Raw genomic sequence first — 24,200 nt, forward strand, 5'->3', positions numbered from 1 at the left:
TTCGATGTTGTAAGCTATAGCTTTAAAGCTGTATTGGTCTCTTTACTTCAGCCCATAGTTCTTATAAATTATTATTGAATTCTTAATTACTAGTCAGCTTTGTTTAATGGAAGATACAAAAATCAGAATATTTATTCTCATATACTTTTCAAAATATATTAGACTGTGGAGGTCTCCCGTTAGTGTTTCTGCTAGGCAAATTACATTGTGAAATCTGTTGTTCATAAATGTTAATAATAGGTGGCTACAAATGATTACACTGAAAAAGGGAGGAACATAACACCTTAAATCTGAGTTGTCACACATTTAAGGGAAAAAAAGTAAATACTTTATTTTATTGATACTGAAGCTAAAAATACAGAAAATTATTTTATTGTACCAGATTCTTTTTAATACATTAAGATTGACACTATGCACTTACAGAAAGTGTTTAAATAAAAGTGATAGTTATTCAAAGAGATTTCCACTTTTAAAATACTCTTCAAAGCCAATGCCATTTACACAGACACGTTTGGAATTTTCCCTTTTCATGATTATGCTAGAGGTGTATCATTTTAAACTGAAATTTGACACACTTTCTCTATGGTGATATGTGGTTGGGGCTGCCAACTAGGTTTAGAAGATGAATTACACATAGCCCATATTTTCTAGTATTCTCCTTCCTGCTACCAAATATTAGCTTGTTGCTGCAGACTGCATTCATTGTTTTGAGTAGAAAGAAACTCCCATCCCTAATTTCAACCCCATTTTTTAGAAATGTGGAATAAATTAAATCCTGTGAAGAGTTTATTCTTCTGTTGAAGAGTACCTCTGGTGTGCATTCTTATGTTATAAGAAACAAACTAATATGTATTTGCTTGAGAAGGATGTGTTTATCCTTATCTGAAGTATCCTGGGGAAAGTCCGTGTCTTTACTGTTGAGATAAGATAAAGCTTTACTTTTACTTTAAGGTAATAATTTGAACAGTTAATTTTAAAGTTAATTTATCGAATTGAATTTCCTTTTATACTAAACCACAGACTAATGTGTAACCCTTTGGGTTTAGAGGACTCTTCTTGTGCTCACATAATAATTCATTTTGGTGCCATTGGTCCCAATTATCCTGTTAAGACACTTGAGAATTCTGTCTGCGTCTCCTGCCCAAGTACGATAAGCACAGTTATCACTGATTATTGGACTACAGGTTACTTTGCTTTGGATATTTAAACTGATTGCTTAATATGTTTTACAAGGAGGTCCTGCAAGGTGTGACCACAACATGATGAGGCTATACTTTAAATACTATGACTAGATCTTATACAGGAAATACCTAATCTGAATATGTGACTTTCAAATGACCTGAACATATTCAGCTAGCTGGCTGCCATCTTCCCATTAGAGTCTCTTTCCATTGCTTCTGCCACCATGGGTTCTTATGAGTCCAAAATCCTCCCTTCTGTTCTCTATGGAGGTTAGTGGTTTTTCTTTACCACCCCCCTCCCTGATAACAGCCTAGTCATCAGAGCCTCCGTGCTATACAATGTCATTTCTTAAGGATCAAATAAGTTTGAGGAGTCAATTCTGAGTTTACAGAATAAGCCATTGGAACTCAATGCATTTTACTATTTAAACACAAATGTTTCAAGGGTTAATCATTATGGTTCCCAAATCAGTGAAGCTTCTCTATCTAAATATATTGCTCTTTAAGGTGTTCTCTTCAGGAGGCTATGTGCTTATTCATGTAAGGCTGCCACTGCTCCAAGCATAATTGAAACTAGATTCCAGGATACAAAGGGGAACAAGGATTCTTGAGGGGGTGACGGAGATATTCTATAAATTGATTTTGGCTGGTGTTTCCAGGGGTATATACAACTCTGAAAACTCACCAATTTGTATACTTTAAATGGATGCAGGTAATTGTACATAAATCATTCCTCAATAAAGTTAATTAGGGGAAAAAACTAGATTCCCAAGAGCAGTTCCAGATCCCTTACAAATCCCACAAGAGACAGTCTCATTATTTTATAATTGTGCCTATCAAAGTGCCTATTGTGTAATAGCACTTGAAAATTTTTTTTTGTTTTTTTGTTTGTTTTTAACCAGAGAAAGTGGTACTCATCTTGACCACCGCATGTTTTACCAAGTGTGGATCTAAAATTACTTTTGGCAATTTCTAAATTCCTAAAAATTTAATCTTATAGGATCCTGATTTTCTATCATTGAGGATATTCAGAGATTGTACTGTGGACTTTGAAAGTCATTTCAAAAGCACAAGTCCAAAGTGGGTTGAGTAATGGCAGCATCATTAGAATATGGGTATGGCTTTTTAAGGTGACTACTTTAAAGGACCACATTCATTTGGGTGCATAAATTCTGGTATGTTTATGAAAATATCAGTCATTATAATCCTATTTTATATTTATTCCAAATTATGAGGCTAAAAGATGACAGCAGATATATAATTTGACTTTTTGCCATAGTACCCTTCCTTAATTTTAGCTTTCATTTCTTTTTCATGTTGCTTTGACAAACCCACTTTATTTCTTAGATAAAATTTGAAGAAAGTGATCTTTCCAATTGGCTAAAATGTACATATTTATAAAAGCCCATCTGTGGTATTTCACTATGGGTGTGGTGTGTTGCACTTATATTTACAGTGATCCCAAGGTTGAGAACTTGTTAACACCTGAAATTTAACCCAAATATGACCCAAAATTTGAAGAATGATTTACAGGTAGTTCTGCTTTCATATATTGTTGCAGTTTTTGAATTTAATTAAAGGAGAAATGGTGATGTTAATGTTTTAAGTAACCATTTTAAATTACATTTTTTATTCAGGTGATTCATCTCAATTTGGTCATCCAAAAAATTGACAATTTGGTCGTTTAGCCCCATGTTTTAAAGTGCATATCCTCATTCGTCCTTACTTCAAAGGCTTTTCCAACCGTCTGTTTACTACATTATCACCATCTAAGTTTCCCAATCCCAGCAAAAATCCAAAGCCTCCTTTCTTCCTTCCAAGGATCAGCTTTAAGAGTTGTGTAAGACTGGATAACTGTCAAGACGGTTCCTAGGTTGGAAGGCAATTGGTGGCAATGAGTATTTTGGGGATATATTGAACTTTGGGGAAACAATATAAAATGGCCAATCCCAGCTTAATTGTACTTTCAAATGGTTGGCTGCCTTAGGTTTAAATAAAAGGCACACTGCCACATATTCGTTCAAGTGCCATTGAGGACAGTGCCTTTTGTGTGTACGTATGTAAGCTCCTGGGATGTTAGGTTGCCCCCAAACCTGCTAAAGTCAAAGGGCAAATATGCTGAAAAATTGTGAAAATGACCTTCACATTGCAAGCCATTCTAACCTACTTCAGTTAGTCTTTTTTGGTTCTATCAAGTCACTGGAGTTATAAAGAAAGTTCTTTGAGGGGGAAGAGGGTAGGACAGATACATGCTACTTTGATGGATGTATAACAGTTGATTTCAATGATCAAAAGTTGTGGGCTGTTTATGTTCCTACAGAAATTGTTTGCCATTTATTTGTGTAGTAACAGGAAGCCTCTAGAGCTTTCACAACTTTTCACATCAGATAAGAAAACTAGCTTTTTGGCATAAGGGCATTCCACTTAGTTTTATATTTAAATATTATAATTCTTAATATGTATATGTCTCTCAGGTACCACAAACATTGATGGTATAGCTTTAGAAAAAGAATGAACACAGATCCAATAATCAAGTGCAAGATACAAGTCCACTCAAGTTGGGGATAACACAAATAGCCTAAAGATGCTAGAGCACACTGGCTTGCTGCCTCTATCATTCCAGCAGTTAACTCTGTTTCTTAAACATTACATTTTCTAAAAGTAAAGCTCTCACAAGGCACCCACTAACACCTCCTCTGGATCACCACACAATAGATGAAAATCCTAGGCCATGTGCCAGCATATGAATGAATATTAACACCTCAAGTATGCATCAAATCTCAGGTATACAGTAAATCTGAAGTATGCAGACTTACTTTATTTTGCCAAAAATGTGTATATTTGAATCTTCCAGGTAAGTTATTCTGACCTAAATGCTTTTTTTCTTTTTAACAAAACCAGACACCTCAAATTTTGATAGCTCTCAATATAAAAGTGCTACGGAAGATGCTGTCATGGCAGTTCATTTTGGCAATTCCTCACAGCTCAGGAAATGTCTCCATTGAAAAGTTATTCTTGCTTCCCTCTCTTCAAAATGATCTAGTAATTACCTAAAGGGATAAAGGGCCAAGGGCAGAACAATCAAATGCTATTAAGTTTTGTTATGTGTGTGTATGTATATACATAAACACGTTCTCACTTTTACAGACATCCCTCAAAAGGCAAAGCAAGCCAAAACCCACATCTGTTGGAAAAAAGTTACAACAGGAAGGTTCATTGGAAATATAATGGTAACAATGTTTCTCTGTGCTAAAGTAAAGCTCACATTCATTTGGGGTACTCAGATCCCACTGTGGAGTTCTACACCAGCAAGGTGGATATTTGGAGCAATTATCTAGATAAAGTAAGCCAAAGAAACAATCTAAAATATCCATAGTTTTGAGGCAAAGCTGCAGGGGTTGAAGGTAGGGAGAGCTGTGAAGTAGGTATGAAGAGGTTATTTAAATGATCTGAACACTTGAATCAATTTGCATTTACTATGTCTATATGAGCAATCTTTTGAAAACTTGATTATCAAGAAAATATACTATTTTTTTCTTAGGTACCTTTATTTATTTTTGAGACAGTCTCGCTCTGCCACCCAGGCTTGAGTGCAGTGGTGTCATCTCAGCTCACTGCAACCTCCCCCTCCCAGGTTCAAGTGATTCTCATGCCTCAGCCTCTCAAGTAGCTGGGACTACAGGCGTGTACCACCATGCCCAGCTAATGTTTGTATTTTTAGTAGAGACGGGTTTCACCATGTTGGCCAGGCTGATCTCGAACTCCTGGACTCAAGTGAACCGCCCACTTTGGCCTCCCAAGGTGCTAGGATTACAGGAGTGGGCCACCATGCCCAGCCTCATTTTTTCTTAGGTACTTTTAAACAAAGGATTTGCTGCCTATCTTCAAGTACTTTTTACCTGATGATTTAACAAACCAAGGTCTGGAGCACTAAAACTATTAGGCAAAACACCACTCGAGTTTCACCCACGATGCAACGTGAATGTCAATGGTTATTTGTATTTTCAGGCTAAGGTATGGCCTCATTATTATCTCTAAAGTTCCCACTGAAGTTTTCAGAGGAGGTTTGCACTGCCATAAGAACTATAAAGTTGTTTTTGGAAAAGGTATTAAGTCATTTGAAAAGTGGAGGTGTTCGTGTTTTAAAAATTATCTAATCAAATTGCAGACAGGTATTTATGACTTAGCTGAAATAGCCTAAGTTAGGTCACGGTGGAATGAAAAATGATGGAGGCGGAACAGGGAATTTTTTAATATCTCCATGTAAGTAGACAGAAGCATAACTTGAAGCATTTATATCCCTGTTAAGTTTGGCATTTTCCAAAAATGATTTTAAATTTAGAATCTTTCCTCTGTCTTTGCATTTCACTGGACTTAAAGCTGGAAGTGGAGATACTTCAATAATGGTCACTTTCTAATAGAATTCAAATATTTTCTTTGTAATTTTTACCTTTATTATTAGGGTGACTTTATGAGATCAAATAAATGAATCCAAGGTGTCTGGAAGTGATAAGCCAACTGTAATGTAGGTGGACCATGATATGGATATTTTAGATAAGTAGTAAATGACTTTTGTATTATTTGTGTTTGACTTTGCAGTACATTTTTAACTTTACATTTAAAAATGTAAGTCTGAAGTTTTTGGAGTTCGCAGCATTTTTGGCAAATGAACAAAAGGGTGTCTGTAGTGGCCACTTCATGTTCACATATATATATGACATATATGCTTACTAATAAATGTCTTCTATAATCTAGAAGGCTTGAGTTTATTGACCAGCTCTGTGACCTTAAACAAGTCATTGTCCTTCTCTGGGCCTCTTTATTTTCTACTTGTAGAATATGAGGTTGGAATAGAGTAGATCCTTTATAAAGTTCTCTTTTAGTTCTTAACTTTTTGTGTTTATAAATGTACTCTCAAGTTGGCTTATAACTCCTCTGGGGTCAGAAGATACACCTAAGCATTTTCACTTGAAATACCTTTTATGATACTTGATCAAGAGAATAAGGAAGTGAACAGAATATTTTTCCTTTCCTACTTTGTACTGAATAAGAGTTAATAAAAATGTTGGTGTCACCAACATGGAAGTTAGGGCAATAGCTGTTTAGCTTTAACCCCCATCCTAAATGAGGCTTCACTATAGGTAGTGAAGTCCTAAGCCCAAGTCACAACGATAACCCTGAGAAGATCTGAAAAGGAATGTACTCCTGTGACATATGACACTGGTTCTTTCAATAGTAGAGATTGATTTACACATATTATCTCTTTAGAACATAAGTGACAGAAGACTTTTGGAATACAGTTCCATGTCTGGCTAGCCTGTTTTCTGACAAGTTGATAAGGTCACTGCTAGAACACTTATACGTAAGTTTTCAGAAGTGATATACATTTCTGAGAAAAACATGTTTTTCTTTTTATAAAATGGGGTTATATGCTATTTTGGTGCTGTTAATATGAGTTAGGAATGTAGCCCAGGTTCTATTATTATTCAAAGTGAATTTGACAATTTGGAAAGCTGAATCTGTAAGTTTAGAAACCTTTCTGGAAAGTAACCTGTTATTAAATGTCAAGGCCATTTATGATAGTCTCAGTGAAGCAGGGCAGAAATTGATTTGAGGAAATAACCACTTCAGATATGATCAAGGAATTATTTTCGGACAACCTCTTGCCAAATGGGTCTTGACGCAGCGTTTTCACTTGATCACTTTTCCCTGGATCTGAGGCTTTATTCTTCAAAACCTCCTCCTATTTCTGGCCCCTCCCCCTCCATTTTGCTCTTCTCCAGGCTAGAGACAGAGATGGGAATCCATTCAAATAACAGAAACCACACTATCAAAAGCTACTTTGGAGGCATATTTGCAGAGTGAAAATTCCTCATTTCTCTCACTTGTATGTTTACATATATTAATCTAAATGGATTCCTATTGGACATTTAAAAAAACCAGGGTGACACCTAACTATTTTACTTTTCTGGGCTACACACTATTAATATAATCTCTAGGACTCAGACCTAGAGTTGTTTCAGGTCATATGTTAGAGTCTAAATTGAGGGAACCTTTGTGCTAACGTTGGTAAAAACCGTCCTTGCTCAGCAGGTTCTCAGTGGTTATTAGGTCTAAAATGATGACCAGATGCATTATGGACTTTATTTTTTAACTTGAACTACTGTATTCTGATGAGGTACTTTTAAGCTGTGGAAAAGAACTTGTTTGGATGTATAAATGTGGCTTCCTTGGAAGACAGTAGAATTTGGATCACGTTTATAATTCCATGAATCCACTAGGGTTGTTATGTTATATATCTAACATAATTTACACATGCAATTCCACTGCCCCAATGAATATTAAAACTGCAACCTGAATTAGGTTATCTATACCTAGAATTGCCATTTTTATAAAGCAATTAATTAAAATGAAGATGCTCTTTTCTCATATTTTGACACTTCAGCAATATGCCATTTTTTTCTGATAAAAATATTTCAAATTCAGGCTTTTATCTTAGAAATTCTTTGATAGCTATGATAATTAAAACTATCAACAGTAGAGTAGGACCCAACAAATATGACAACTATTTATCTTGCCAATGTATGAGATGTGGTGACTATTGGTTAGAGTGTAGTAGACGTTTTTAAAAAACAGCACAAATTCTAAATACTAATTTTGATACTATCAAATTTTAAAATGTAGTAAGTTGACTGAAACACAAACACAGAAAAATAATTCACCTAACTTATTAGATATGACATATACTATGGGGTAAATATTTCATTGGCACACATTAGGAAACTAACACATCTTTAAGAAACAAGAAAATTCAACAGCCCTCACAATAAGAAGTTGTAGTATTTAAGAACGAAACAAGCCACTTATACCTAGAAACCACAAGCTGACAATTCTTTGGAATCTCTTCAGCCTCCCTTTGATGCTGTTCATTGACCCAGCATGGGCAGCGTGTAGCACTGAATGGCAACAAAGATGGGCAGGGTAGTTTGCCTTATCTGATAGCTGGTGGGGACTGCTGACCACATCCCTCAGCTCTGTGGGAAGATGGCATGAGATCCTGAGGATGGTCAGGAATCTGTGTAGCAGCAAGAGTAGCAAAGTGGCACCTGGGGCTTCAAGGAAGCATGGGTGAGAAAAGCAAAGCAAAAGGGTTAAGCACCCAACTGCACCTCTGCTGATTAGGTGCAACACCCCTTCAGTTGGTTGTAAGATGGACTTAGTGTGTACAGGTATTAAAAAGGCAAATAATAATGAAAGTAATAATAAAACAAGAACAAAAATGGAGAATGTGGCTATAAAAGATGATGCAAATAATAGGAGTTTCACTCTCCTTTCTTGGGGGCAGGGGCAGTGAGGGAATCATATTCTGTGTCACCTCTGAGAGCAAGGAAATTACAAATTTCTGTTGAGTTCCAAAACAGATGATTAGGGCTTGACTTAGAGGCGAGTTGTAACTTGTTCTTCCTGTCCATCACCCCATTTGTGCATGAGCAAGTCACAAGCCTCTCCCCAAGTTTCAAATACATCCTCTGAGGAGTCTAAAAGTTTAGAATTTGAGGAGCAGATGCTGGATGCACAGTGAAGAGAGCTGGAACAGGCTAGAGGGCATTCACTGCTCTGAGCAGCGCCCTGGACTTCACCTAATTCTACCTCACTGAGGTTAATTTCACTTTGAGAACAGGCCTCTGCTTTCCCTTTCTCCATCTGAGAATATCTGATGTCCTGCCACATACAGTGCTGCTGAACAATTCCATCAGAAATTGTGTACATTGGCTCTGAACTGGGTTCAGACATATGACCATTAAATTTGGAGAACAGGAGACCCAGTTTCTTGAGAGAAGGACCCATGAAGGAGCGTTTGCTTGATGACTCAGCTTTTGACTTTCCTTGGGCACCACTGGACCTTGGCATGGTTCTGATGAGAGGTGGCCCATGGCAAGCCTTTTTCTTGCAGCCTAAATTAAAAGAGACACTCTTGGATTTGGCTCGAGCCCCACCACTGCCATCATTAGTATCATCTCTCTGAGAGAGTTCAGTGCTGCTAGTGGAAAAGCTTCTCCTTGGGTGTTTTCTATTTCCCAAGAGGTCAAGCACTTCATACCGAAAGCTGGAGATGTCTTGCTTTAATTCCTAGGAAAAGAGAGGAGACATATTATGTCAAGAAACTTGGTCTTTATTTCAAAGTAGGCACATTAGATACCTTTGGAATGTTCCAGGTTTTTGCCTAGTAGTAAATCACAAAATAAAACACCAGAAAAATCTGCCATTATTCAAACACAAGAAAAACATATTAATAATTCCGTGGGCAGGGCTGGCCACTGGCAAAATTGTACAATGGGTAAAGTTGATTCAGGATTAGCTAACACTTTAGTAGGGATTAGTCTGTTGAGGCGCTTTCATAAGGACTAACTCCTGCTCAAGTATTAACTAACAAGGTATTAGATTAGGACACTGGCTCTCACAGGTGTCTGCATATAAAAGGACTACTGAAGAGGAAAAAGCTTTTAAGACTCTAACGAGTGAAACTAGAGAAGTGGAATGTCAGGTGATGAGACTGCTGTTTTGAGACAGGGGGCCCTGTTCAAACCTTTATGAAATGTCTTCTATCTCCAACTGAATGCTTACATACTAGACTGTTCTTTAAAAGCCAAGCTGAAATTTATTCATGTACTTCCCCTGCTCAAAACTTGTTACTAACTTGTCACTAACTTTAGGAAAAAATAGAAATGCCATACCATGGACTACAAAGTTTTTCAAGGCCTAGTACCTGTGCTTTTTCCAGTCTCATCTTTCTACTCTTTTCCTAGGCTCTCTGCTGTCCACCTGTATGGACATATTCTCCCTTGCCTCTGGGCCTTTGCCTGTGCTGTTCTCTCTGTCTAGAACACTCTTCTCCCCAGCTCCCCTTTATCTGGCTGGCTTTGCTTTCAAGCCTCAGCTTAAGCATCACTTCCATTGGAAAGTCTGTCTTGACTCCCCAAGTCCCAGTTGAGAGTCCCTCCTCTCTGTGTTTCCACAGTGGCCTGTGTTTAACCTGTCAGAATATACAATTGTTCATCACCCTTTATTATTGTTTGTCACTCCTTGAGAGTAGGAGCTGGTTAGATCTTGCTCACCACTGTACCAGAGCACGTAGAAGAGTGCTTGGAACATAGCAGACCCTCGGTAGATGAATTATGTCTATGAATTAGAATAATGGCCTTCCTGTGTGCCTTAGAAAATATAGACGTTCATGGACACAGGGAGGGGAACATCACACACAGGGGCCTGTCGGGGGGTGGGGGTTAGGGGAGGAATAGCATTAGGAGAAATACCTAATGTAGATGATGGTTTGATGGGTGCAGCAAACCACCATGGCACGTGTATACCTATGTAACAAACTTGCACGTTCTGCACATGTATCCCAGAACTTAAAGTATAATAAAAATTTTAAAAAAGAAAAATATATATAGATGTGTTCTAGGATAGGATTTCTCAGTCTTGGCACTATTGACATGTTGGGCTGGATACTTCTTGTTGTGGGAGGCTGTACTATTTATTGTAGGATGCTCAGTAGCAACCTTGTCTTTACTGTCTGGATACCAGTGTGACAACCAAAAGTATCTCCAGACATTGCCAAATGTGGTTTTGGGGACAAAATTACCCCTGGTTGAAAACGGTTGTTTTAGGCTAATGCCACTAGTAGAATTTTAATGTTTAATGGTAGAGTTTCTTAAGACCTTATATTTAATAACAGATTTATTATTATTTTTTAAAATTATACTTTAAGTTCTAGGGTACATGTGCACAACGTGCAGGTTTGTTACATATGTACACTTGTGCCATGTTGGTGTGCTGCACCCATCAACTCGTCAGCACCCATCAACTCATCATTTACATCAGGTATAACTCCCAATGCAATCCCTCCCCCCTCCCTCCTTCCCATAATAGGCCCCGGTGTGTGATGTTCCCCTTCCCAAGTTCAAGTGATCTCATTGTTCAGTTCCCACCTATCAGTGAGAACATGCAGTGTTTGGTTTTCAATAACAGATTTTTTGATTTTATATCTTTTAAGTAAAGAAGATCTTTAAGTCTCCAGGCATCTTCCCTTTGCTATCTTGTCCCTCACCACCATGCATCCTTGCCACATCATTTAAAGCATTCAATTTCCACACTGAGAAACACTCAGAATATTAAAAGAACGCATACAGCAGATTTCCTTCTTTCAGGACACTGATTGTGGTGTGACATACATTGGTAAAATCTCTCGGTCTACTGGATGAGAGACAATTCTAAGAGAATAAGCATTATAACTGGGTTTGCTATATCGTAAGCAGATGAAATTCCATCACCAGAAACCTCACACACTGTGAAGATTAAATGATGCTTATGATATGTAAAATGAGAAACCACTTCATGATTAAATTACCTTAAAATTTTCTTCTGTTAGCCCCTCATTTGTTTTGGAATTTCTTATCATAGCAGCCACATATCTTTTGACTAAATTCCTGATAACTTCCTGGAATTACAAAACATGAAGAGGCATTCAATCTCCTTCTCAGGCTCTCAGTACAATAAGAAACTTACATAGGAAATAAAACATGCTTAGACCTCCTTTCCAGTGGAAAATCCTCATAGGATCCAGCCTTTTACTATAAAAAATGAGTTAAGTCCATTGGCTAAACAACTATTGTGTCTCTGAATTTAGTGTCAGAATCAAATTCACCCTAAAGGAAAATTTTTTACCCGAGCATAAGGTAAACATGTATTTCCAGTGGAATAATTCTTGCATGGTCATATAGTTAATATTATTTTCCTTTAGGATGGATTGCACGTTAACACTCCTAGTAAAATGAGAGTTTTATTCTCCTTTTATAAAATTGAGAGAATTTTCTTCAGAGTCACTAAGTCTGCTGATTTTAATGTCCACTAATTACATAGTGAAGATATTTTTCTCATAGTCAACCTACACTTCTCCTATACAGGAATGTCCTCTTTTCACTTAGCTCCCAGGGGAGTAGTCTGCACGTGGTCAGTACAGTTTGTATTAGTGATGGTGATGATGATAGCTACCGCTTATTGCAATGTGTCAGGCAACACATGCACATAATACATATTATACATACTCATCACTCAATTTTCACAACTCTGTAAGTTAAGTTTTATTACTATCCCCATGTTACAGATGAGGAAGTCAAGCCTCAATAGGCTGACTCATCCAATGTTACACAACTAGTAAGTGTCAAGATTAGACTTTCATTCTACTTCAGTCTGATTTTAAGGCCAATGGTATTGCTGCTTCTACTATGTGTACTTGAGGAACTCACTGAGATGTGCAGGAATCATTTTTTTTTTTTTGTTATCGTTGAGGGCTATGAAGCAGAACATGAAGACAATGAATCTTATTTAAGGTTTGTTATTATAAAAGGAATAACATTTGAAGGCGGGAGTAGGGAGAGGAGGTTTACATACAAAATACCGTACTTTCTGCTTCTCTTTGTTAGTTATGGTCTAAGGGGAACAAAGTTAGGAGAAGTGACCTATAGAATAAGGATGCATTTCCTTCAAACGCTGTAGAACATTTTTCTACTTTGGTTTTCTTTTGATCAGGATGGTGAGAGATGGTTGTCTCTTATTTGTGATTTGCAAGGATTATTCTCAAGAGATGTTGGTAATATTTGTATGCTTGGCTGTTTTCTAGCTGGTGGGAAGAGTGCCCTAATGTTTATTAGGTTTATTACTTTTTTTTTTTTTAACAAAATACAGAAGTGCTTCTCTATTTCTTTGATTAAAGTCATGTTGTAATTTATCAAGATCTAAGTTCCTGACATTCAGATAAGCTTTTACTTCATTGAGGTTAGTTTCCTCCTGTTATATATTACCATTACCCTATGTATTTTTTCTACATGGCAGTTTTTAGCCTTTTAATCACTTAATTTTAATACAATCATCCCTTGTTATACTCTGGGGATTGGTCCCAGGACCCCCGCCCCGTGTACCAAAATCCATGCATACTCAAGTCCTGCAGTCATCCTGCAGAACCTGCAAATGCAAAAAGTCAGCCCTCTTGTATATGTGGTTTTACATTCCATGAATACTATATTTTCTATTTGCGTTTGGTGGAAAAAATCTGCCTGTAAGTCGATCTACACAGTTCAATCCTCTGTTGTTCAAGAGTCAACTGTAATTTTAATGACGTGTTATTTTATCCCTGCTAGATAACAAATTTCATAAGGGCAGAAAGATTGCATCTTTTTTGTTCATAGTGATTTTTCTAGTATCTAGTGTAGTATTTTATGTACAGTAAGTACTCATATATTTGACTGACTGACCAACCACATATTCTATTTTATGTAATTTCAATGAAGACAGCTTTCTAAGTCATAGTTGTTGCTGATCAAGCCGAGGCAATGCATAAGGGCCATGAACAGGATTATAAAGCAGGTGATTCCACTTGGAGAAGGTACGTCAGTCCTTGATAAATTACAGCCTTTCCAAGCCTCCTATCCCAGTCAAATGGGATCATGTCCAGACATAGCCAGAGTGAAGTTTGCTTCTCCTCCACAGAACCAACCAACAACTATTGTGCTTCATCCCTGTGAGGAAGCTTTACCTGATAATGTTGATTTTGTATCAGGCTGTCAGCATTGCGTTCCTATAATTGAAAATAGAGATGTTACATGAGCAGTCCTAGCACCCTACCCACCCAAACATCTGAATATATTTTTAAATATTAGGACTGGAGAATGATACGGGAGCTCCTGCCTGACAAACCCCCAAAGCAAATATATGTTGGAATGATTTTATGATGCTTAAAACAGTGAGTGTCACAAAGGAGAGACAGGAGGAAACAGTTTTGTTTAATAAGATTCATAATTTTGGTCAGGTGCAGTGGCTAATGCCTGTAATCCCAGCACTTTGGGAGGCCAAGGCGGGAGGATCACGAGGTCAGGAGTTCAAGACCAGCCTGGCCAACATAGTGAAACCCTGTCTCTACTAAAAATACAAAAATTTGCCCGGCATGGTGGTGCTCGTCTGTAATCCCAGCTACTTGGGAGGCTGAAGCAGGAGAATCGCTTGAACCCGGGAGGTGGATGTTGCAGTGAGCCGACATGGTGCCACTGCACTCCAGCCTGGATGACAGAGTGAGACTCCATCTCAAACAAACAAACAAATAACAACAACAACAACAAATTAGCCAGGTGTGGTGGTGGACGCCTGTAATCCCAGCTACTGGGGAAGCTGAGGCACGAGAATTGCTTGAACCCAGGCAGCAGAGGTTGGCAGTGACCCGAGACCATGCCACTGCACTCCAGCCTGGGTGACAGAGTGAGACTCCATCTCAATTTTTTAAAATTATTTTTTTAAAATTAAAAGTCTTACTGTGAAGCTTCTCAAGTTGCGCCTTCTCCGTCTACCATCAGGGTCTCTTTTGGGGCAGAAGGTGTTGTTGAACCAGTTACCAAGGTATAGAAATGACTTGGGGCTGGGGATGATGTTGAAAGGAGGTGGCAAGGTGCCACCTTCATCAAAGTAACTCATCCAGAGCTTTGTCCTTGCAAACTTCCACTCGATATCAGCATGATCCTATGAAAGATAACGAAGTTCAAGGATTTGGGATGGGAAACTGCACGATGTACTCACTTCTCATTCTAAACTTTCTAGTTGCTTCTATAGAGGGCAATAAGTCAAGAGCTATATAAATTCAAATTATACATACCCTGTCACCCAGTAACCCTACTCTTAGAAATATATCTTATCAATATACTTACAAAAACATGTATGTACATGGTTGTTTACTGTAGCACAGATAATAGTAGCAAAACAACTGGCAGCAATCTAAATAATCAACAGTAGAACTGGTTAAATAAATGGTGTTATATCTACAAAATAGTATAAATACAACTACTAAAATATGGTAGATCCATAAACATTATATATATGTATCTATATGCATCTGTCCAAGCCCTCTAAGTGAATAAAGCAATATAGAGCACAACATATATTATGTACAACGATTCTATTTATACAACTGAAAAATCTTTTATATTAACATGCTTACATGTTCTAGACAAGTACACACTAAACTGTCAATAATAGTTATTTTTAAGGTGTGGGATTGTGGTGGGAGGCTCTTTTTTAAAAAAAGAAAAATCAACTTTATTGAGGCATGATTTACATAGAATAAAATTCAACCATTTAAAGTGTTTGATGAGTTTTGACAGGTATATATACCCATGTAACAATCATTATAATCAACACACACACACACATCAGTGTACATTTCTAGAAGTTTTAAGAGCTGCATCAACTGATGTAACCACTACTACAATCAGGATACACAACAGTTCTATCACCCTTCAAAGTTCCCTATTGTTACCTCTTTGTAATAAAACTCTCCCAACCTCTAACCTCTGACAACTGCTGCTCTGTTTTCTGTCCCTATAGTTTACCTTTTCCAAAATGTCATATAAATGGAATCATACAGTAGGTAACCTTTTAAGACTGGTTCATTTTACTCAGCATAACACCTTTGAGATTCATCTGTATTTTCGTATGTATCAATAGCCCATTCAATCACATTGCTGAGTAGTTTTCTTTTATATGGATGCACGATGGTTTGTTTGTTTACCCACCGAAGAACATTTGGGTTATTTCCAGTTTTTTAGCAATTATGAGTAAAGCTGTTATGACCATTCATGTACAGGTTTTTGTCTAAACATACATTTATTTTTTCTAACTTAAATATCTAAGAGTGGTATTGCTGGATCGTGTGTTAAGGGTGTGTTGATAATAAAATGCCGAACTGTTTTCCAGAGTGGCTATACTGTTTTCCATTATCACTAATTGTTCTATATCTTCTTTAGTGCTTGTCAGGTTTTTAAAGTTTAGTCATTCTAACAAGTATGTAGTGGGATCTCATTATGGTTATAGTTTGCATTTCCCAAATGGCTAATGATGTTGAGCATCTTTTCACATGCGTATTTACCATCTGTATATCTTCTACGATGAAGTGTTTTTCAGATCCTTTGCCCATTTTTATTATATATACGTAATATAATATAGAATATATATATATATATTCTAGATACAATCCCTTTGTTAGATATATGACTTGCAAGTATTTTCTTTCAGTCTGTATCTTGTCTTTTCATTCTCTTAATGATGTCTTTACTGGAGCAAACTTTTACTTTTGAGAAAGTCAAAATTATCATGTTTATAAAACTATCAATTTTTTTATAGATTGTGCTTTTTGTGTCATGTCCAGGAACTCTTCAGCTAACCCAAGGTCATGAAGATGTTCTCCTATGTTTTCCTTCACAACTTTTATAGTCGTAAGATATGCCTTTAATTCTATGATCCATTTTGAGTTAATTTTTCCATAAGGGAAGAGGTTTATGTTGAGGTTCTCTTTTAAAATATGAGTGAACAATTACTTTGACACTATTTGTTGGAACAACTCTCATTTCTCCATTGAACTGCTTTTGCCCCTTTGCTGAACATCAGTTGGGCATGCTGGACTACTAGACATCCACATTCAAAAGAGTAAACACCTACGTTATAAAACGTACAAAACTCAACTCAGAATGGATCATAGACCTATACTTAGCACATAAGAACTATAAAACTCTAATAGGAAAGCATAGGAGTAAATCTTTGTGACCTTGGATAAAACAATTTCTTAGATATGACACCAAAAACCAAGTGACAAAAGAAAATAGGTAAATTTGACTTAATCAAAATTAAAAACATTTTTACATAAAAGGACAGCATAAAGAAAATGAAAAGACAACTCATACAATGTGAGAAAATAATTTAATATCATATACTTACTTGATAAGAGACTTGTATCACAATATATAAAGAATAATTATGGTGGGGCATTCCAAGTTGGCCAAATAGGAATAGTTCTGGTCTGCAGCTCCCAGCGTAATTGACACAGAAGACGGATGATTTCCGCATTTCCAACTGAGGTACCTGGTTCATCTCTTGGGACTGGTTGGACAGGGGGTGCAGCCCATGGAGGGTGAGCTGAAGCAGAGCAGGGCGTCACTTCACCTGGGAAGCACAAGGGGTTGGGGGATTTCCCTTTCCCAGCTAAGGGAAACCCTGAAGGACTGCTTGGAAAAACAGGGCAATCCCGCCCAAATACTGCACTTTTCCCAAGGTCTTAGCAACTGGCAGACAAGAAGGTTCTCTCCTGTACCTAGCTTGGCAGGTCCCATGCTCACGGAGCCTTGCTCACTGCTAGCGCAGCAGTCTGAGATCAATCTGCAAGGCAGCAGCCTGGCTGGGGAAGGGGCGTCTGCCATCGATGAGGCTTGAGTAGGTAAACAAAGTGACTGGGAAACTCAAACTGGGTGGAGCCCGCCGTAGCTCAATGAGGCCCACTGCCTCTAGACTCCACCTCTGTGGGCAGGGCATAACTGAACAAAAGGCAGCAGACAACTTCTGCAGACTTAAATGTCCCTGTCTGATAGCTCTGAAGAGAGCAGTGTTTCTCCCAGCACAGCGTTTGAGTTCTGAGAACGGACAGGCTGCCTCCTCAAGTGGGCCCCTGACCCTCATGTAGCCTAATTGAGAGACACCTCCCAGTAGGGGCCGACAGACACCTCATATAGGCGGCTGCCCCTCTGGGATGAAGCTTCCAGAGGAAGGATCAGGCAGCAATATTTACGATTCTGCAATATTTGCAGTTCTGTAGACTCCACTGGTGACACACAGGTAAACAGGGTCTGGAGTGGACCTCCAGCAAACTCCAACAGACCTGTAGCTGAGGGACCTGACTGTTAGAAGCAAAACTAACTAACAGATAGGAATAGCATCAACATCAACAAAAGGGTCATCTATACCAAAACCCCATCTGTAGGTCACCAACATCAAAGACCAAAGATAGATAAAACCACAAAGATCGGGAGAAACCAGAGCAGAAAAGCTGAAAATTCTAAAAATCAGAGTGCCTCTTCTCCACCAAAGGATTGCATCTCCTCACCAACAATAGAACAAAGCTGGATGGAGAATGACTTTGACAAGTTCACAGAAGTAGGGTTCAGAAGGTCGGTAATAACAAACTTCTCTGAGCTAAAGGAGGATGTTTGATCCCATTGCAAGGAAGCTAAAAACCTGGAAAAAAGATTAAACGAATGGCTAACTAGAATAAACAGTATAGAGAAGAACTTAAATGACCTGGTGGAGCTGAAATCCACAGCACGAAAACTTTGTGATGCACGCACAAGCTTCAGTGGCCGATTGGATCAAGTGGAGGAAAGGGTATCACAGATTGAGGATCAAATTAATGAAACAAAGTGAGATGTCTAGATTAGAGAAAAAAGAGTAAAAAGAAACTAACAAAGCCTCCAAGAAATGTGGGACTATGTGAAAAGACCAAATCTATGTTTGATTGGTGTACCCGAAAATGATGGGGAGAGTGGAACCAAGTTGTAAAACACTCTTCAGGATATTATCCAGGAGAACTTCCCCAGCCTAGAAAGGAAGGCCAACATTCAAATTCAGGAAATACAGAGAACACCGCAAAGATACTCCTTGAGAAGAGCAACCCCTAGACACATAATTGTCAGATTCACCAAGGTTGAAATGAAGGAAAAAGTCTTAAGGGCAGCCAGAGAGAAAGGTTGAGTTACCCACAAAGGGAAGCCCATCAGACTAACTGGATTTCTTGGCAGAAACGCTAGAAGGCAGAAGACAGTGGGGGCCAATATTCAACTTTCTTAAAGAAGAGACTTTTCAACCCAGAATTTCATATCCAGCTAAACTAAGTTTCATAAGTGAAGGAGAAATAAAATCCTTTACAGACAAGCAAATGCTGAGAGATTTTATAACCACTAGGCCTGCCTTACAAGAGCTCCTGAAGGAAGCACTAAACATGGACAGAAACAACTGGTACCAGCCACTGCAAAAACATGCCAAATTGTAAAGACCATCGATGCTATAAAGAAACTGCATCAAAATAACAAGTGAACATCATAATGACAGGATCAAATTCACACAAAACAATATTAACCTTAAAAGTAAATAGGCTAAATGCCCCAATTAAAAGACACAGACTGGCAAATTCGATAAAGAGTCAAGATCCATGAGTGTGCTGTATTCATGAGACCCATCTCACGTGCAAAGATGCACATAGGCTCAAAATAAAGGGATGGAGGAACATCTACGAAGCAAACAGAAAGCAAAAAAATGCAGGGGTTGCAATCCTAGTCTCTGATAAAACAGACTTTAAATCAACAAAGATAAAAAGACACAAAGAAGGCCATTATATAATGGTAAAGGGATCAATTCAACAAGAAGAGCTAGCTATCCTAAATATATATGCACTCAATACAGGAGCACCCAGATTCATAAAGCAAGTCCTTAGAGACCTACAAAGAGGCTTAGACTCCCACACAATAATAATGGGAGACTTTAACACCCCACTGTCAATATTACACAGATCAACGAGATAGTTAACAAGGACATCCAGGACCTGAACTCAGCTCTGCAACAAGCAGACTTAATAGAAATCTACAGAACTCTCCACCCCAGATCAACAGAATATGCATTCTCCTCAGCCACATTGCACTTATTCTAAAAGTGATCACATAATTGGAAGTAAAACACTCCTCAGCAAATGTAAAAGAACAGAAATCACAACAAACTGTCTCTCAGACCACAGTGCAATCAAATTAGAACTCAGGATTACAAAAGTCACTCAAAACCGCACAACTACATGAAAACTGAACAACTTGCTCCTGAATGACTACTGGGTAAATAACCAAATGAAGGCAGAAATAAAGTTGTTCTTTGAAACCAATGAGAACAAAGACACAATGTACCAGAATCTCTGGTGCACATTTAAAGCAGTGTGTAGAGGGAAATTTATTGCATCAAATGCCCACAAGAGAAAGAAGGAAAGATCTAAAATCGACACTCTAACATCACAATTAAAAGCACTAGAGAAGCAAGAGCAAACAAATTCAAAAACTAGCAGAAGGCAAGAAATAACTAAGATCAGAGCAGAACTGAAAGAGATAGAGACACAAAAAACCCTTCAAAAAAATCAATGAATCCAGGAGCTGGTTTTTTGAAAAGATCAACAAAATCGATAGACCACTAGCAAGACTAATAAAGAAGAAAAGAGAGAAGAATTAAATAGACACAATAAAAAATGATAAAGGGGATATCACCACTGATCCCACAGAAATGCAAATTACTATTAGAGAGTGCTATATACACCTCTATGCAAATAAACTAGATAATCTAGAAGAAATGGATAAATTCCTGGACACATACACCTTCCCAAGACTAAACCAGGAAGAAGTTGAATCTCTGAATAGACCAATAACAGGCTCTGAAATTGAGGCAATAATTAATAGCCTACCAACCAAAAAAACTCTGGGATCAGACGGATTCACACCTGTATTCTACCAGAGATATAAAAAGGAGCTGGTACCATTCCTTCTGAAACTATTCCAATCAATAGAAAAAGATGGAATCCTCCCTAACTCATTTTATGAAGCCAACATCATACTGATACCAAAGCCTGGCAGAGATACCACAAAAAAAGAGAATTTTAGACCAATATCCCTGATGAACATCAATGCGAAAGTCCTCAATAAAATACTGTCAAACCGAATCCAGGAGAACATCAAAAAGCTTACCCACCACGATCAAGTTGGCTTCATCCCTGGGATGCAAGGCTGGTTTAACATATACAAATCAATAAATGCAATGCATCACGTAAACAGAAACAATGACAAAAACCACATGATTATCTCAATAGATGCAGAAAAGGCCTTCGACAAAATTCAACACCCCTTCATGGTAAAAACCCTCAATAAACTAGGTACTGATGGAACGTATCTCAAAATAATAAGAGCTATTTATGACAAACCCACAGCCAATATCTATTGAATGGGCACAAACTGGAAGCATTCCCTTTGAAAACTGGCACAAGACAAGGATGCCCTCTTTCACCACTCCTATTGAACATAGTGTTGGAAGTTCTGGCCAGGGCAATCAGGCAGGAGAAAGAAATAAAGGGTATTCAATTAGGAAATGAGGAAGTCAAATTGTCCCTGTTTGCAGATGACATGATTGTATATTTAGAATACCCCATCGTCTCATCCCAAAATCTCCTTAAGCTGATAAACAACTTCAGAAAAGTCTCAGGATTCAAAATCAATATGCAAAAATCACAAGAATTCCTATATACCAATAACAGAGAAACAGAGAGCCAAATCAGGAGTGAACTCCCATTCACAATTGCTGCAAAGAGAACAAAATACCTAGGAATCCAACATACAAGGGATGTGAAGGACCTCTTCAAGGAGAACTACAAACCACTGCTCAATGAAATAAAAGAGGACACAAACAAATGGAAGAATATTCCATACTCATGGATAGGAAGAATCAATATCATGAAAATGGCCACACTGCCCAAAGTAATTTATAGATTCAGTGCCATCCCTATCCAGCTACCAATGACTTTCTTCACAGAATTGGAAAAACCTACTTTAAAGTTCATATGGAACCAAAAAAAAGCCCACATTGCCAAGACAATCCTAAGCAAAAAGAACCAAGCTGGAGGCATCATGCTACCTGACTTCAAACTATACTAGAAGGCCACAGTAACCAAAACAGCATGGTACTGGTACCAAAACAGATGTATAGACCAATGGAACAGAACTGAGGCCTCAGAAATAACACCACACATCTACAACCATCTGATCTTTGACAAACCTGACAGAAACAAGAAATGGGGAAAGGATTCCCTATTTAATAAATGGTGCTGGGAAAACTGGCTAGCCATATGTAGAAAGCTGAAACTGTATCCATTCCTTACACCTTATACAAACATTAATTCAAGATGGATTAAAGACTTAAATGTTAGACCTAAAACCACAAAAATCATAGAAGAAAACCTAGACAATACCATTCAGGACATAGGCATGGGCAAGGACTTCATGACTAAAACACCAAAAGCAATGGCAACAAAAGCCATTTTTCTGTCCTTGTGATAGTTTGCTGAGAATGATGGTTTCCAGCTTCATCCATGTCCCTGCAAAGGACATGAGCTCATCTGTTTTTATGGCTGCATAGTATTCCATGGTGTATATGTGCCACATTTTCTTTATCCAGTCTATCATTGATGGACATTTGGGTTGGTACCAAGTCTTTGCTATTGTGAATAGTGCCATAATAAACTTACGTGTGCATGTGTCTTTATAGTAGCATGATTTATAATCCTTTGGGTATATACCCAGTAACAGGATTGCTGGGTCAAATGGTAATTCTAGTTCTAGATCCTTGAGGAATTGCCACACTGTCTTCCACAATGGTTGAATTAATTTACACTCCCACCAACAGTGTAAAAGTGTTCCTATTTCTCCACATCCTCTCCAGCATCTATTGTTTCCTGACTTTTTAATTATTGCCATTTTAACTGTCGTGAGATAGTATCTTATTGTGGTTTTGATTTGCATTTCTCTGATGACCAGTGATGATGAGCATTTTTTCATGTGTCTGTTGACTGCATAGAGGTCTTCTTTTAAGAAGTGTCTGTTCATGTTGGGGGAGGGATAGCATTAGGAGAAATATCTAATGTAAATGATGAGTCAATGGGTACAGCAAACCAACATGACACATGTATACCTATGTACCAAACCTGCGCATTGTGCACATGTACCCTAGAACTTTGAGTATAATACATACATACATACATACATACATACATACATAGGGGAAAAAAAGACTGAAGGATTTATTCCCCCAGCTTTTGGGAAGCTTGTATGCTGACAGCCTTCTTCAGTGACTTGCTAAAGGAAGCTGCTTTATTCAAGGTCCTGCCACTTCTAGGGACAGCTTGCAACAAATAACTAGTCAATGTGGGACTGTTAAGACCTGATCCGTGGTGGCTCATGCCTGGAATCCCAGCACTTTGGGAGGCCAAAGCTGGGGATCACTTGAGGCCAAGAGTTCAAGACCAGCCTTGGCAACATGGTGAAACCCCATCTCTACTAAAAAATACAAAAAATTAGCTGGGTATGGTGGCTCACACCTATAATCCCAGGTGCTCGGGAGGCTGAGGCAGGAGAATCGCTTGAACACAGGAGACAGAGGTTGCAGTGAGCCAAGATTGCTCCACTGCACTCCAGCCTGGGCCACAGAGCAAGACTACATCTCAAAAAGAAAACAAAAAACGAAAAACAAAAAAACAAAGAAACAAAAGACCTGACCCCCTCACCTCCTCAGGGAACATCTCTGAAGCATCATCCCAGCTTTAGAATTCCCCATAGGGTTGGCTGAGGACTGGTTTTGACTACACTGCAGCCCACTTTCTCTTTCTGCCAATTTTGCTTCCATCCTTTTCCTCCACAGATCCCAAGAGCATCTACCATTGAAGAGGCATTAAATAACTGAGTGGAATGACTCAACCCATTGATGTCAGCCAGCTTTCTCATCAGCCACCCTAGTCCTGGCACAATGGATTCATAAACAGAGGAGACACAGAAGCAAAGAAGGAAGCTATCCATGGGCCCAAGCTACTGTCATAGCCAAATAATCACCATGACACCAATAAAAACCATTGCTGAAACTCAGTACAACAATATCCCTTGATACCAACCAGCCACTCGGTGGCAAGCTGACCATATTGAACCCTTTCCATAATGAAAGGGGCAGCCATTCATTTTCACAGGAACAGGCAGGTATTCTGTGTATGGGTTTGCCTTTCCTACCTGCAGAGTCTCATCCAACATGACCATCCAAAGGCTTATGCTATATTTAATCCACCAATGTGACATTCCATGTATCACTGCAGCAGACTAAGGGACCTACTTTACAGCAAAGGACACACAACAGTGGTCACATGACCATGGAATCCACTGAACCCATCATATGGCACACCACCCAAGCTAGTGGCCTCATAAGCAATGGAACAGCCTATTGAAAGCTTGGCTAAAGTGCCAGCTTGGAAGTGATACCCTGTGAGGATAAAGCACTATCCTTGGAATGCTTTTACACTGTTGGTTGGAGTGTAAA

The 24,200-nt window shown here is 38.3% G+C and overlaps 1 protein-coding gene across 1 annotated transcript in view; it reads right to left on the minus strand.

Annotated features, from left to right (window-relative positions):
• Window positions 1–305: 305 nt before the first annotated feature.
• The window catches only part of TRPC5 (transient receptor potential cation channel subfamily C member 5), a 200,280-nt gene continuing 176,385 nt past the window's right edge, over window positions 306–24,200 (minus strand). The window contains exons 7-10 of the mRNA XM_001101078.4: window positions 14,544–14,747; window positions 13,774–13,815; window positions 11,590–11,679; window positions 306–9,311 (exon numbers count right to left, since the gene is read on the minus strand). Of these exons, the coding sequence (XP_001101078.1) occupies window positions 8,619–9,311; window positions 11,590–11,679; window positions 13,774–13,815; window positions 14,544–14,747 (1,029 nt within the window). The 3' untranslated portion in view covers window positions 306–8,618. The remainder of the gene's footprint in view (window positions 9,312–11,589; window positions 11,680–13,773; window positions 13,816–14,543; window positions 14,748–24,200) is intronic.

The sequence above is a fragment of the Macaca mulatta genome, chromosome X, assembly GCF_049350105.2.
Source record: "Macaca mulatta isolate MMU2019108-1 chromosome X, T2T-MMU8v2.0, whole genome shotgun sequence".
Lineage (NCBI taxonomy): Eukaryota > Metazoa > Chordata > Mammalia > Primates > Cercopithecidae > Macaca > Macaca mulatta.